Below are 17136 nucleotides of genomic sequence, written 5' to 3'. Positions count from 1 at the left end.
TCTGCAGCTCTCCTGCTGCCTGGATTTAATGCAGCGCTCGCCTCCTGTGATGGGAGAGCTGTGCCGCATTCACAGGCTTCATCTGTTTCGTGAAAGATGGGGTTTCACTTGTTTTAATTCCAGAGTGCAGAGCATTGCAATTGATTCTGGACTGGAAAAAAAAATCAATGCAAGAAGGTAAACATTACCACTGAGAAATGTGGAGTTGTCCTGGAATTTGTGCTCGCTTTTTCAAACACGCAGCTGCCTAAATAAAGAAGCGTCCTCATCCCAGGATTAACAGATCAGGTTTGCTGATGGATTTGTTGCTATAGTTCCCACAAGAATTTATCCTGGCATGAAGCTTGGCAAAAACCAAGCTTTCTGCTCCATGCAGTGCCCGCGTGGGCCGGGGTGCGAGACACGAGCGGCGCCGGGCGCCTGTCCCCAGGGCTGGGGTCCGCACCTGCGGCGGGGTCCAGGCGTTGGCGTGGGCAGGGGGTGCCCGGCTCCATGCAGGAGTGATGGGTGCTGCCCACAGTGCTCTGCCAGAGCCGGTGCTGTTTCCTTCTCACCGTTTAGCCGTGTAAATGCTGATCCCAGTTCTTATGCTCTAGCAGGATCGACTTTATTTTTAGAGGCATGAACTTGGGTGGCATTTTCAGAAGGACTCGATACTGGAGCAGCTTGGCTGCCGCTGGAGCTGGATGCTGCCGTGGATGGTAGAGGCTGTCAGGATAGTATATAACACTTTAGAAAAAACAGTAATTACTCTACAGATCTTTTGGATTTATTTTGCTTTTCATGCAGTTGTATTTCCGTGCTTTGTTGCAAATTCTCTTTTATGATGTAATATAGCTGTGCTTTTTGGCTTAAATGGGACTCCATCAACCAGGCACTGAGAAATCTGCGAGCTCCCTCTCGTGGGATGCTGCTGTATTACAGCGTTTTCCATCCTGTTACCCTAATTTCCTCTTTTTTTCTTTGCACTTAAGTATAGTTCCAATATTTTAATGTATGAAATGAGAAAATAAAAGCTCTTGAATAATGCTAGAGGTTGCAAAATTCATGAAGCCTAGACCTGAGAATTAAAGTAACACTCGTAAGCAAGACATATTTAAAAGCCGTGCGATTAGTGTCCAAGTCACACAGAAAACTACCCATTTTTAATCAGGTTTTTATCCAACATTATACCTTGTATTTTAGTCAAAAGCATTAGAGAAAAAAAAAAAAGCATCTGTTTTTATTTGTATTTTTATTTAATTATTTATTTTGTCACTTTTTAAAAAAGATCTAGGTCGAATGCAATAGTTTGTGACTTTGGAATATGTGAATTCCACATTTAGCATATGTCGTATTTATACATTCTTGTCAGCTGTGAGCATCTCTGTCCAAAAACACCTTTGCCATTCAGGCTCCCTGGTCAACCACCGTGGCTCCAGCAGAATTACCCGTGCCACAAACGCACGGGGCGCTGCTCACACCTACCCCGTGGTCTCACAGAGGGCTCTGTGCTTCTGCCGTTTCTCTTAGAAGTAAGTTCGTCTCACAAAAGCAGGAATCCTTTGGTAAAGCAAGAAAAGCACAGGCCCGCTCTGGTAAATACATACATCCCCAGTGGAGAGCCTTTGAATGAAGGTAACTATTGCATTGCCTTTTTATGCCTCCATAAAAATAATTAAAACCTTGAAAAGCGGTTGCAGTTTTTGGAGAGTGATGAATGTTTCTGAGCTTTGAGAAGCAAGTTTTCCCGATGATCTGTTTCTGTAGATAAAAAACAGTTAAGCATTAAGCAAGCCTTCACCTTTGCTCACTAGTTTTAACGATGAGAAGCGCTCTGGTATAAGAAGTGTCTCTGATGAGCTGCCCCTGGGAGCTCACCCCACCTCATTAAGGCTAAGTATTTATGAATGTTAGTCTCTCATATGCTTACCTTCCAAGTAAGTGAAAAGCATTTTCCAGTTTGTTTCTCAAACCCCAGCATCCCCCCTCCCTCCCATCCCACCTCGTGCTGTAGCAAACGAGCCGTCATCTTTCAGCACGCCTGGATCATCCCTTGAACTTACCAGCAGGTGGTATGGCACATGGCAAGCTGTGACTGGTGCTGCAGTCCCAGTGAAGAATTTTAAGTTATTTTATTCCAGGTAATTAAGCTGTGTGCAGTGATGTGCTGAAATTAACCCATAGGTCTGTGGTTCCATTTGTTCCAGGATGGCATTCTTCCTGGAGGAGGTGATGACTTGCACGAAGCGTCTCCTGGAGGTGATATCTGGCTGGCTGCCTCGACATTTTTTCGGTGCAATCCTAGTTTCTCTCCCAGCTCTTGCAGTTTTTTCGCACTTCACCTCTGATTTTGAAACAAATATACATGTAAGTTGTAGAACTCCGTTTCATAGTCTGACGTTTTGGATCTAACTTAGCTTGTTGCTTGCCTGCCTTCTTCCTTCACTTCCCTCATGCTTTACAGATGTTTGATACAGATCCCTTAGAGAAAAACAGAGCTTTTGTGTATGATGGAATACATAGTTTGTTACATAAATACAGAGACTTGCTGGAAAACTGTCATACAGAAGAAGAGAGGGATAGTTATAAATGCCTGTGTGCATACACACTTTTTTTTTTCCTTAGAGCAAATACTTCTGCCGGTGTTTATTCTAGCTAATGCAAGTAGAGTACCTTATTTTGTTTTTTGATTTGGAGTTTGTAGGCTGAAATGTTTTGTGAACCTATGAAGTTTGCATGCGTATTAGTAAATCTAAGAGCAAGACCAGTATTAGCAGTGGGTTGTTTTTTTTTCCTCTGCCAAGTTAGATGGAGAAACTGAAAGGAAAGAGCTGTTGGGACATAGAAATGATTACCCTGGGGGGCTGCAGGGATGGTTAAAGGAATGCAGGATCTGCCTTCTCAAAAGGACCTGAAAGAAACTGGTTTATTTGGCCCAGCCAGAGACAGGTTCACAGGAGATTTGGTGCCTCCTTTAATAAAAACATTCAGAAGCAGGGAGCAAGGAAAAAAAATGTTTAATTTAAAGGTGAAACATAGCATGAAATCAATGCTTATAACCTTTATGAATAAAACAGATGAGAAACTGAGATAAAAGTTTGTTTCTCTTAGGTAGCACAGCGTATGAGCCTTCCTTTCCAGGATCTTCAGGGAACTCATTTACAAACCGCTTGCTATTGCAGGGCCCTGGGCATAGGTAACAACCAGATCCTCTTCCTTCTTCCTACCATGACTTACAGCTGCAGTTTGGTACTGTGTGTCGGAAAGTGTTTGTTCTGTGGGAATATACGAACCAGACATTTTGAGTTAAACCTATTCCATGGTTTTCAGTCACAAAGGACTGGATTTGAGGATCTCACATCCCATGTTTAAAATCTTTCTGTAGCTTTTACCTTTGTGAACGTAACCAAAGTTAACTATGTTAAACCTGTACAATTTTTTTAGTTTAATGATGGCCTTCTTCCCTCATGACCACCAGCAAACTTAATTGTAGGAATGTTTTCTTTACACTGAAGGGACCTGAAAACCTTCAAATCTCTCAAATTTCTTTTGTGCATTGATTTTATATCATCCCATTCATCACCATCCATGATCATCTCTCCAAGCATGTAAAAGTAATGTTGGAAGACCCATTTTTGTTAGCGTATTCTCAGTACCTCCTCATACCAGGTTATTGGTCTAAATGCTTCCAGCAGCAGCAGTGAGGCGGTGGTGTTCATCACCAAGCTGAGAATGATCTTGGCTTTCTTTCCTCTTGCAGGTCCTCCAGAGTCGCGGGGTTGTTGGCTCACTCTCCAAGAGATGTCCCAACTCATCTTGTGCTCAGTGATGTTCCAACAATCATGGAGCTCTAGGAAATGGAATCAATCTATAGAGGGTCAGGTAAGTGTCATATTTTACTATGACATGGTTTTGCAAAGTTTTTTTTATTCGTAGCATTTTATACCTTCCCTGGATACAAAATAATTAAAATCAAAATTAACAAAAACAGCAATGAAAAAAAACTTTCCAAAGCCATGCATACATAGTAAACACAGCACTTGCTGACCCTCTATAGGCTGGCTTCATGCTGGGGCATCACTTGGAGTGAGAACCAGTGCTCTGCCACTTTAGGAGACCTGAAATGGGGGAAAAAAGTAAGTTTAAATTATGTTTTTTATGGACACTTCTGAAATTAATTTTATCCATTTTTGAGTCATTAAATTAAACAAAAAACCCTGTGCTTGTGGTTTAAAAATGGTAAATTATGTAAGTTTTTTTTTTTCCATACACTGTGTCTACTTCTGAATCACATGCTTATTTGTTATGTGACAGTATTCCTAATTTGCATTTTCTGCATTTCAGCTGTAAAGGAAATTTAAAATGGGGGAGAGAGAGAGCGATCATTTGATACTGTAAAATGCAGTATGTAGCAGAACAGAGCTCCAGGACGCGGCTGTGGAGTCTGTTTTAGCTTGGATGGTCATTGATATTCGTGAAAAAAACAGACCTTGCACATCAGCTTGAGAGCTTTGACTGGTGTAACATTGTATCTCAGGGAAATTAAGACATTCTGGGGAATACCTCCGTTCTGCACTTCCTTTTATTTATCCAGCAAAGATGTGAAAGGGGAAAGCATTCTGAGATAAGGCATTTGGAAGAGAAAACCCAACATTGTCTTTTCAAATTGGCACAAGTCGTGGTATTACCAAGCACTGATTGATACCTGTCTTCTGTAATTGAAACATTTTTTTCTTATTTCCTTATTCACCTGCTGATGGGCAGTATGCTAGCATCCTCTAAGAAGTGTTTTTAAGGGTAGGAAGCTGGTTTCTGAGGGTGACTATGTTCCACTTCAATGCAGTGGAATTTTGACATCCCATTCAAAACAGGGAGGATCTAATCCCAGTAATTAGAGAGGAGATTAATGTGAATGCTTACCCTATTTTTTCCTTTTTTCCTTTTTTTTTTTTTTTTTTTAATAAGAAGAGGAACTGAGCATTTTGCTAAGGTAAGCTGAAGGTGTTGAATAGTATTGAAATAATGGTGATATAATGTGGTAATGCAAAACTGTATCTAGGGAAAATTGTGACAAACTGTCTATGCTAAAAGTTTGCTTGTTCTTTGAAGGGAAGACCTCCATCTTCAAGTGCTGCCTCCTGTTACAGACACAATGAGGATCACTTAATGTGCATATCACACAAGGAAATTAGGTCTTTCATATTGCACATGCCTTTATTTATGCTGGCATTTATGTGCAAAAGGGCTCCAGTCAGCAAGACAAAGCTAACTCGCACTCTCTCTCTCTGTTGCAGTACACCATGTTTATGTGTTGTGCCATTCTGATCACCATTGTGCAGTACTGTAACTTCTGCCAGCTTAGCTCCTGGATGAGATCTCTATTGGCAACTGTAGTAGGAGCAGTGCTTCTCATTCTGCTCTACATCTCCTTGTGTCCAGACAGGTGAGCATCACATCCCAGCACCCATAGACCATGTTTGGGATAAGCAAATTCGGGATAAACAAATTCTTCTGTGCCGGTGAAATGAGGATCCAATACATGTGATTTTAGTACCTGCCATGAATTTCTCTAATATCTCAAATGTAAAAAGTCTATTTGGAAAGAGATCTGCGTTTTTGGAGACATTTCAGGATGATTCCTGAGGGGCCCTTTCCTGTAATCTGCGTTGAAATGATGCTCTGTCCTCAAGTGGTGTGTTTCTAGGGCACACTTAGGAGACCCATAGAATTGTTTTTTTACCTTTTGCTAGAAAATCTATTTTAAGACATTTCTGAGGTGTTTGGTGTCCTCTCCTAGCTGGATTTACATTTGCCCTTAAGAATCATGTGTTGTTCTTCCAGCTCCCTCCTCAAGGAATTTTGCAGTGTAGAAGGCAGGCACTCAGATTTAACAGAGATCTAATATCCTGCTTCCTTTCTCACTTTTCTGCCTTTTCAGAGGATGCTGCAAAACAGTAACTAGAGGAATCACATTAATGTAGTTTGTGTGAAATAACCTTAAACCTTTTCAGCTTGTCTGCTGATAAGCAGCTTTCTCCATAGGAGAACTTGTTTGCAGTATTCTTCTATTTTCTTGCCAAGATAGTCAAGGGACTCCTTCCAGCCCCCTGTCCACTCCTATTGTCAAAATTTTATATTCAAAGTGCACTTCTTGGTGGCTTAAGAAATACGGCTTTTGGCACTCTTACCATAGCATGGGCTTTGCAAGGATTTCTTATGCTAGACTTCTGTGATTCCTATCAAAAGCTATTCCTTTTACACTTCTTCAGAGGCCTGCTGAACCATATGGTGAAAAGCCGGGGAAAGAAAAAAAAAGTTTGCAGATGTGTGTTTTGTGTATTTAGTTTTCCCCTCTTCAAGCATCTTCAGCTGACTCTTAATCTTGATCCAATTTATATTGTAAGAGGACAGAATAAAAGTCACCCCTTAACATCTGCTCAGACAGTAAGTAACTCAGAAGTGGCTATGGGAGCTGTCGGAAGAAGAGCCTGTCCCTCCTTGGAAAAAAATAAATTGGAACTGGTGTCAGTTGACAAATGGTTTCTAGATCATATTAGACTAAAGAAAATCCCTTTTTTGTGTCAGCAGAGCACTCAAGCGAGGAGTACAGAACAGCCTTTTCTAGCTTCAGTGGAGGGAAGAAGTGTTTGGTTTCTGGAAGAAGTGTTCAGTTTCTGGATGCCTGCTCCCTTTTTCTCATCTCTGATTTTTCATTTGGATTTATTTGTCCAGTTTACCTAACAACATCACTCCTCCAGTGTGCTAAGTGACCCTCTCCCAGTAACAGTTACTTTCACTCATTTCATTTTTCCTTGGCACTCTTTCCCTGTCCAACCACCAGCTTCACTGAGAAGTTAGCCTCAGGTTCGTTTTTTCAAGGAACTCAGTGAACAGTGAACTCATAATGCTGTTTCATGACTCCCTTGCTCCTCTTCCATAATTCCCCCAGGCCAGGGGTCTTGCTGCTCATTAAGCTACACGCCTGCTAGCATGTCTGCATGGAGCTGCTGCAGCATAACTCGGTGCTGGGTGCAGAATCACAGCAGAACCAGAGAATGGCTGAGGCTGAAACCTCTGGGGGTTTCAGGTACAGCCCCTGTTCCAGCAAGGGACACCCAGAGCTGCTTGCCCAGGACCATGTCCAGCAAGCAGAGCCTTTTAGAACAGGGCAATGTAACATCAGTGTAGTACCAAAAGTCTTTATGCAAAGGCAGGCAGTCAAGCTAAAGCATGGAAAAGGTATCAAAGTGGTTGACATTTCATTTTCCTGGGTGATTACTTCAACAGACCTCTGTGCAGTTTATTGCCGAAGAAAATCAGAAGGTTTGGTGTCATAATTTTTACTTCTACTTCCATATTCAGAGACAAATTTTAGACAAATCACAGGTGTAATTACGAGATCAGCTTGTACATAAGCTCTGCATCATGACATTGTGCAAAGGGAGGGACACAAACTTGAGATAACTTGGGGATTTCCCTGTATATCAACTTTATTAAGGAACTGGAAAGGTTATTCCTAAGCAGAGATTTGGAGACCTTTCAATCTAACAATTTGTAGCATCACCTTTGCTAACTGCTAAGGGGGTAGTTATGAACGTTTAAGAAACTTTGTCTTAAGAAATTTTCCTCATGATAGTATATTTTTGCCTGTGGTTTGAGTAGTGGTGATCACAAATGGACAGAGTTTAGAATTCATGCAATGTTATTTCATCTCTGAAATATTTAAAGTAATAGGCTGAGCTGTTCAACTGCATACCTGAAAAACAGCAATTTGTAGAATTGATTGTGAACAAAATGCAAGTTGAATTAGTGTGTCCCATAACTTCTGTTTGCCTAGATTAATAATAACTTTTTTGTTCCTTTCTTATCAATAGTCTTGATGATGTTTTTGTCACAAAGGTAACTGCAGCTTTGTATGCCTCACAGGGAAATCCATTCTGCACTATTCTTTACTTTTATTTCCCCCAAAAGTAACTAGCACTGTCAATTATAATACTTAATTGCTGCATAGACATTGTAAATTTTAAATTACTTTCATTCATGGCATCTTCAAAAAGAGCCTCTATATTTGTGTTTTGTTTTATTATTTTTTTAAAATCTTTGTATTGTGTTGGTCAGATAAGATGGAGGCATAGCTGATTTTTAGAGTTCTGAAATTGGTTTTCTGTGTTTCCAAGGTAAGTCTAAATTCTTTAACAATTGCTTGTTCCAGACATCGTATTGACTGCATTATCATCACCTAGTCTTCAGAGGTTTTTGCATCGCTGTCTGACTGTGGTTGCTTCTGCCAAGCAAAAAGTGCAGATAAGTCAGTGTTCAGACAAAGTTTATCTGAAGTTGATCAAATATGCAGTGCAATTATTGGTCCTACTGTCCACATAATAGAAAAGTTCAAAATGCTAACTGGAATTCTGGCAGAATGCTTTGTTTATTGCTTTAACTTCCTTCTGATGTCAATGTTTTTTGTTTTTTATTTCAGCTCTGTGGAAACTTTTCATCTGGATTTGGCACAGAACTTTAGGTAAACTTAATACCAAATGACTATGTTTAGGAATAGAAACATTTTCAACCAGTTACATGTAGTAAAACTTTGCATCCATAGTAATACACTTGGGAATTCAACAGATTGGTCCAGCAAGTTGTGTTTAAGCTCCTTGTGTACCTAATTTCCTTTCCAGAAGGCCTGAGTATGATGAAAAATCATCAGAGAGCTGATGGTGCAGTTGCTGAATTGCATAATGCTATTTTCTTTTTAAATTTGATTTGTAAGAAATAGAACTATGGAGGAGCTATATATAAAATAGCACCTGTTTTTTCCGGTAGTCGCTGTTTTAAAGCACTATCTGTACATCTTGAGCTTTTTTTAAATTGTTTTGTTGATTTGCAAAATTTGGAAGCGTGCAGAGTTGGATGTTACCCACAGCTGGGCAGCTGAGAATTCCCTGGTGTAGAGAAACGTCAGCAGAAAGAGCAGGCTGTGAAGCCAGCTGCCTTCACCAGGACGGAGACATGCAGGCAGTGACAGTCTGCGTGCTGTCTGTCACCCAGAGCTCACTTAGGCAGCACAGCACGTACTGTCATTGAGAGCAAATGAAATTGTAGCCCCCAGACTTCTAAACCAAGAAACAAAAATGTTTTACTGGGTTATGAATAGTCCCTTATAAATCAGCTCATTAAAGATTCACTCTAATTATTTCAGTGCTGAATTTCCTGTGATTTTATTGTAAGTTTTTCTTCTACCATTTTAAGTGTTTTACTAGTTGTTGGTATTAGAAAAATGTGCTTTCTAATTGCACGTTTGGGGGCAATACTGAGGTGATGTTATGCTCAAATGAACTAATGACCCTATGAACAAGTTGCCTAAGTAATTCATCTAAACCAGTGTGTGTTCAAGAGGATGTTGCTTTTGCTGTATCACCAAAAAAATATATATATTAAAAAATATAATCTAGGTAAAGTGCTGTGTTAGTTTAGCAAATGTGTGTGTTGTAAGCATGGGGAGATAGTAACTAAGCTTTCTTATTAGATATTTATTCACCAAGATGATAAAATTTAATACAGTGATATTTTTTTACATGGGTTTTCCTTTCTTATGGCTTTGATCGAAGATCAAAGATGAAAGATAACTTTATTTTCAGAAGGGAATTCCAGTTCACTAAGCCCAGAAGGGCTGAAATTTTAAAGCCAAAAAACAGAGGTTGCTTGATTTTTGTAGGCCAAAACACTGGAGGGAATTTGCTGAAAATGCAATGTACAGAATATTGAAGTGTGGTGATCACTGAATGTAATGTCTTAGGATTAACCTGAATTTAGATCTTCGGTGTTTTATTATTAGTTTGTGAAATGGCCTAAGCTTTTGTGTTGCTCAGAATTACAAATGTCTTGGCCACCATTGACAACAGCTTAACAGGCTCCTGAGCAGCTGCTAATCACTAATAAATAATTCATTCTGCCTTAAATAATTGACAACCCAGTCTTCAGTTCCATGACTGTTTGTATATCATTGTTTATTGGGAATCTGTCAAAAAAGAGCTGTCAAGCATTGTTAGTGTGCAAACATTTTTCTTTCAAGAACGTATCACGTAGCTTCTAACTCATGATAAATAAAGGTAAAAGTAGGTAAAACCAAACCACGTAGAGGTTGTTACTGCAAGCAGGCATGGAGTACACTCTACCCACTTTGCAAATCCTAGCCTGTGATTTAGATTCTAAATAAAACAGTGACCAAAATATCTCATTAAACATTTCTAAGGTTAATTTTAAACTTTCTACTATGAGATGCATAGTATTTGTATTTTGGCTGTAATTCCTGCAGTCAGGGAAAAAATGCACGTACATGGTGCACGTGTAAATACCGCACAGCGCGGTCCTTCCTGTGGGCAGCAGCAGCTTTGCCGGGTCGTGGTTTGTTGGTCACCATCTCTGTTTTAATGCAGGAACTGTGTCACACCAGTGTGATGTTTGTGAGTGGCTTAGGCTCCTCTGATCCGAAGCTGCCCAAACTTACAAACTGATGTAATTCTTCTCTGGTTTGGAAGCTAAAAGAGAGAACTAGGAGTTAATCCGATTCTGCTTCTAGCATTGATTTGCAACAGAATTTGGCTGCTCAGGGCTCTTTTTAATGTGCATCATTAGATACCACAGTTCTAGAGTTCTGTGCAAACGGATTTTCCCCTTTCTCCAGGTGGTGTACCAATAGAAAGTTGAAGCTCCCTTATCCTAACAAACATTTACGCTGTACATTTCTAATTAGTATAGGTAAATAAAAAAGATTCCTTGGTCACCCAAGTCAGCACAAAAGCTTTTCCTTAGCTCTAAGAGGGCAAGACAAACTTTTTATTTGCATGCTTTTCATGACGCCGTTCCCCACTCTTGATCAAGAATTGAGATAATTACTAATATTGCATGGGAAGAAAGTTACTAGTAATGGTAATGAAGTCTTAGCACAGAGTTCATCTCTGGACCGTCTATGCTGTGCTCAGTAAATCAAAATATGGAATTTGCCTCCTTTTCCAGACAGACCAGTTCTTCAGCCCCAAAGAGGTATTACTGCACTTGGTCTTCAAAGCAAGAAATATTTCTTGTTTTCATTCATTTCTTATCTGAGAGCTGATAAAGTGTATTGTCGCAGCTTGTGATGGCTCAAGGAGGATCGCTGATAGGCTACTCAAGGTGGAAGACTGTAATTGCTTGATGATAGGGTTTTTTTATATGCCTCCTCTTTATGTTCTTCATTGAAAGCAGCTGTTTGATTTCCTTTTTCCGTGCTGTTCCACCATTGCATTCTTTTTTAAGATTTAGCAGGCATGCATCCATTTTAAATATAGTAAGAAATCCAAATCCAAACATAGGTTACTGGCTCAGAAGCAAAATGGCTTTCCAAAAATCTTTATAAGTAGAAAGCCATTATCTTTATGATTTGTGATCAAGCCAAAGGAGATTCTATCTCCAGAGCTCTCACTTGTTCCATATTCAACACACAGGCTGAATGAAGATGCCAAGTTAATAGGCATCTGTGCCAGGAAGTGCTTCAACAGTTTGAGTTAAAGGAACATTGACAGCTTAAGATATCAGTCTGAATGACTTTTAAAATTAGTTTTCTGCTGCAACACCTCAGGAAAAGTAGAACTTTAAAAGTTCACGGTTTTGTGTGATCTGTGTCTATATAGGTGTGGGTTTCTTTCTTTGCATTCTAAAGGACAGCTTTGGGCAGAGGGTTGTCCTTGCTAACAGACTGTGAGGTGGTTTAAAGCCCTGTAGGTCCTGTCAGCAATTCACTGCAATGTCCAGAAATTTTGATTTTCAAGTGGGTAGGAAGTAAATGTTTCCTCCTTCAGGTTAGTATTGTGGCTTTTTGTACTAATACTTGTAGCAGTTGCATAGTGATCAAAAATGCCTGCTCTGGAAAAGATACTGCACCTTCTCTTTTGAGATACTAACCCATTACCTTATTAATGAAATCAGGTCAGCTTACAAGTGAGTCACTCTCATTTCAAATGCAGATCTCTAAGGTTGTACACCCACGTGGGAAACAAGGTCAAGCCGGTGCTTGAGGAGATGATTGAGAGCTCGCAGATGCCAGTACTTCAGGAGCTGTGAATGGGAGGCAGGAGTTTGTTCTTAAAAGGCATCTCTAGTGTTTGATATGGGCCACTTTTTGTAACGGAAAATGTATGGTGCCTTCTTAATTTATTTACGAGGAATTAAAGTTCCAAGGGCTATTTTGTACAATAAAAACTAAATAAAAAGCCTCTAATGACTTAAATAAATCCCCATGGCAGGGCTGTTTGATGTTAGAGCAGACTATCTGAATCAAACTCATGTACTCTCGAAGGAGTAACTTGGCGTTGCTCAGATCTTCTGGCAGATCTCTTTCCACAAGATATGGAAAATAATCAACTGTTTTGAAAAGAACCTGAATCATGCTTCTTGACTGAGATTCATTCCTCACCTCCTCCAGCTTTCTTTATTCAAAGAGATCTTTACTGTTACCTATCCTCTCTTGTTCTGTTCTCTAAGCCCATCGAATTTGGAGGATATTTTGTTACCTGCTAAAGATGCAGCAGGGCTTGTGTTTCAGAAATTCTTACTATTCCAGTCATTGGTTGATTTATATTTATTTTTTGGATGCCAAACCAATAAAATGAATATGCCTTCACTTGTCCTGGGAGAAGTATATTTATGGTTGGGAATATATATATATATATATATATATATATATAAATTCCCAACATAATACATAGTCTTATCTTTAATCTGAAATTTGACCTGTAAGCTCTCTATTGTAAATGCTTTGCTAGCAGAAACCTTTTTCTCTCCTATAGGCTTACTATGATAAAATTCAATAGATACATATACAAAAAAAAAAGACCATAGCACAGAATAAAATGTGTGTATTCATCAGTATCACAACTGTGCTGGTTTTGCTTCATCATACCTTTCTGGCTATACTGTGCAATGAAATATTTGAGAAAGAACTTCCAGAAAAAGAAATGGGGTCTGGAACGTAGCTCAGTTGCTAAAACATTTGCTTTGATTTCAGAAATGGAAGCATGGCCCCCACAGAATTAAAGAAACAAACTGAAAGTTGAAATGTTTTCACATTACAGCGACAAATATAAAGTCTTCTTTTCTTGAACTGTTGCTACTGTTGTGCTTTGAGGTTTTGATCTCTTTTTGCTAACATACCTTCATAAGAGGAATACAAACAGACTCTGAGATACAGATTGCATTTCTCTTTTTCAGGCAGAAAGGTTGAGGTGATGCTTTCCCTTATCAGACCATTTCTTAACTTGAGAAACCTGAGCATGTGTCTGCACATATCAAGTCTTACGCTTTGGCATAAGGAAGTTCATAGGAAAGAAAAAAATCAGTTAAATGACTCCGGAAATCACTGCATGCCAATCTGTCTGGGTTTAGACTTAGTTTCCAGCATTGCATAGGTGGTGTCTTCTCAGACTAAATGTGTGTCTTCACATCTCTCCAGAAAGTTGAGACTGTGGACTGCAGATGTCTCCTTGCTAAGGGCTGTTTGGCACTGGAAGCGTACTCTGTCAGTGCTTCATAATCTGCACAGGCAGTCAACGAATTGTCAAAAGGATTTGAAATACCGGTCTTAATCTATATGAGCCATGACTTTTATTTTTAATCTTGGTACTCTGAGAAACTTTCCATCTCCACCATAAAAAGCTTCAGTGGTTGTAACGTGCAAAAGATGTCAACCAGAGCTCCGTATTCAGCGCTTTCATGCAGGAGACGTGATGTTCTTCACGCAGCATCTTGTACAGGGCTATCTTCTTCCGAAAACTTGACATGTTAACGTTAAAGGCACACTGCGAAGGTTACTGGTCTTTGGTGAGGAGACAAGGGAAAGGCACAAAAAATACAAAGCGAATATTTCTAAATACTGGAGGTAGTACAAAGAAATGATAAACACGCCACTTATAACGCACACATAGCTGTAGACAGACAGACGTGCACATGCGTGTATCTAAACACAGCCATTATTAAGCATTTATTTAGATGTATTTACATGTGGTGTTTTTTAAGGACATACTTATATAGAACAATAACTGTCTCCTTAGTGAAATCTTTAAAACAGGACTAACATAAAGGTGGGCCAATTTCTGTGTTGCTAAACCCAATGGTATCCCTTTAAGGAAGTACTCAGTAAGTTTAAGAATGAAATTAATTCTTTAGCAAGCTTAATAGCAGATAAAGTTTTCAAAACATATTTTCTAATTTGGTACGTAGCATCCACTTCCAATGCTTTTATTCTAGCGTAGGAGCAGAAATCGCCGTGCCCTGACCATGTCTTTAAATGCACCTTTCTTGTTCTTCCCTTTCTTCTGCTTCCAGCTCCAGGAAGAGTCCGTGCAACAGTTCAGTGCCAAGTGACATGAAGAGGCCAGCAGACCTCATCGGTCAGGAAGTGATTTTGGTTTTTTTCCTCCTGCTCCTCCTGGTCTGGTTTCTGAATCGGGAGTTTGAGGTCAGTTACCGCCTCCACTATCATGGGGATGTGGAGGCCGATCTTCATCGCACCAAAATTCAAAGCATGAGGGATCAAGCTGACTGGTTGCTGAGGAATATTATTCCCTATCACGTGGCTGAGCAGTTGAAGGTTTCCCAGAGCTATTCCAAAAACCATGACAGTGGCGGGGTGATCTTTGCTAGTATTGTGAACTTCAGCGAGTTCTATGAAGAGAACTACGAAGGAGGCAAAGAGTGCTACAGAGTCCTGAATGAACTGATTGGGGATTTTGATGAGCTGCTAAGCAAACCACATTACAGCAGCATTGAGAAAATCAAAACAATTGGGGCAACCTACATGGCTGCTTCAGGGCTGAACACATCGCAGTGTCAGGACAACAACCATCCCCATGGACATTTGCAGACCCTTTTTGAATTTGCCAAAGAAATGATGCGAGTGGTGGATGACTTCAACAACAACATGCTGTGGTTTAATTTTAAACTTAGGATTGGCTTTAACCATGGCCCTCTCACTGCTGGGGTCATTGGCACCACCAAGTTATTGTATGACATTTGGGGGGACACTGTGAACATTGCTAGCAGAATGGACACCACTGGCGTAGAGTGTCGTATACAGGTGAGTGAGGAAAGCTACCGCATCCTGAACAAGATGGGGTATGACTTTGACTATAGGGGGACAGTCAATGTGAAGGGGAAAGGTCAGATGAAGACCTACCTGTACCCAAAATGCATGGACAATGGGATCGTGCCACATCACCAGTTGTCTATATCCCCAGACATTCGGGTTCAAGTGGATGGCAGCATTGGGCGATCTCCGACTGATGAGATTGCCAACCTGGTGCCTTCTGTACAGAATTCTGATAAGATAGCCCATGGCACAGATAACTCAGAAACCAAGGACATCCTTTCTTCCTCCAAGAAGCTCCAGAAAGATTCGATGAAAGCAGAAGAGAGGTGCAGGTTTGGCAAAGCTGTAGAGAAGACTGACTGTGAGGAAGCAGGAACTGAGGAGGTCAATGAACTGACAAAGCTAAATATCTCTAAGAGTGTATGATGCACTGTCAGAGTTGCATGAAGTGCTCTGTCAATAGAAACACAAAGACATTTGCAATTGGCAGTTTTCTTTTTCAAGAGAGACCTTCTCAACACCTGGGTTGTACGTTTGTTTTCATTTCAGCGCCTGATGCTGTGTGGATCACAGCTCTTCAGGGCTTGTTTTCATCCATCTCTCTCCTCCATGCCCCAAATCACATCCCAAGCTCCCCAGCTCCCTGTGCAACCATCTTACAGCTGAGTAGAGGATATTAAGTGCCTTCAGATATACTCCATTGGACTCCCTGTCAAGGTACAGAGGCCCCAAGTGAAATCATAGCTTTGGGTATTTATCTAATTTTAAAGAAAAGAAAAGCTGTGGTTATATCATTTTTATTGTTGTTTCTCACAAAACTCTTTTTTTGGCTAATGCAACTCCTTGGGTTTTTTATATCTATCTGAACAATGTTTTACTGTTATCAGACCTTTTGTATGTAAACACACAGACAAATGTGCATGTATCTACCATATGAGACTGACATAAAGTGCCAGTAACGTATCCACAAAAGAATGTCTTGGCAAGGGGGTGACACAATTTTACTTTGTGTTGGGCTGGAGGAGGAGTTCTGCAGTGGCTCAACATTTAGGTAGAGTAGGCTGAACAACTGCTGTAGTTTTATTCTCCTTTACCAATGCTTTCTTCAAACTTAATGTGCCATTGTGTGCTTTGGATACACTTCTTTTCCATATAGCCAATGAGTTACTGATACGTGGGAATGGAATAAGGGCTCGGACTTCACCAGCTCTCAGGACAGGCTTCCAGAAGCAGACAAGCGACCAGAAGAGCGTTAAAATTTGGGTTTCGTGTGTCTAAAAGGGGCTTAGGTTGCTCCGCACCTTAGCTGAATTGGCAAAGGTAGGTGAAGTTGGTGTCTCTAAGCTGGTCTGATTTGAGAGAGAGAAAAGTTAAATAAATGTTTTGGAGATGCCGTTATTTATTTATTTATTTTATTTCTATTCTTATTTTGGTTTTGGTTTTTTGTTTTTTTGCGGAAGGGATCAGGAGAGATGAGTCGTTAATTGGTTTACCAAGAGTAGCGGGATAGCGTTTCAGCCTCTTTGAACTACCAACCACTGTGAGGATGTTGTTACCTAGGCAATATTTGTTTCAAAGCTGGTGAAACTTCCGAAGCCACCAAACGCAGTTGGGCATCCCAGCTTCCCTCTGTACTGACCTAATGGTGCTGCACAATATTTTTTCAGGATTTGCCCCCTACACTGTGCTTTTGCAGCGGGGAATACAACAGCATGCTCCCTGCGTGCCACTGAAAGCAGGAATAGGGAAAGCGTCCGCTGTTGCGAGCTGAGAAGCACAACAATTTCCCAGTCCTGCGGGTGACTCTGCGGGTCCCCGTGACCGGAGACCTGCTTGCACAGGGGTAACTGCAGGAGTGGGGCCTCAGACGATACCGGTCTGCCCTCTGCATGCTTCCATCACCTCATCCACCTACATCTGATGCCCCACGTTGGATTTTGTTACCCATTCAGCTATTCGAGTTTAACAACCTTGCAACACCAAATAAGATTAAAAGAATTTTTGCGCCTGAAATAAGTTCTTTAGCCAGGGAA

At 40.4% G+C, this 17136-nt stretch overlaps 1 protein-coding gene across 3 annotated transcripts in view; it reads left to right on the top strand.

Moving 5' to 3' along the window:
* ADCY9 (adenylate cyclase 9) overlaps positions 1-16509 on the top strand; it is a 92404-nt gene extending 75895 nt beyond the window's left edge. For all 3 annotated transcript variants that reach the window (XM_035340043.1, XM_035340044.1, XM_035340041.1), the window contains 4 exons: positions 2190-2349; positions 5277-5425; positions 8462-8503; positions 14341-16509. In XM_035340043.1, coding sequence (XP_035195934.1) covers positions 2190-2349; positions 5277-5425; positions 8462-8503; positions 14341-15529 — 1540 coding nt within the window. In that variant the 3' untranslated portion in view covers positions 15530-16509. The remainder of the gene's footprint in view (positions 1-2189; positions 2350-5276; positions 5426-8461; positions 8504-14340) is intronic.
* The last annotated feature ends 627 nt before the right edge of the window (positions 16510-17136 follow it).

Source organism: Oxyura jamaicensis, chromosome 14, assembly GCF_011077185.1.
Source record: "Oxyura jamaicensis isolate SHBP4307 breed ruddy duck chromosome 14, BPBGC_Ojam_1.0, whole genome shotgun sequence".
NCBI lineage: Eukaryota > Metazoa > Chordata > Aves > Anseriformes > Anatidae > Oxyura > Oxyura jamaicensis.
This window is presented reverse-complemented; position numbering and strand designations above follow the sequence as displayed.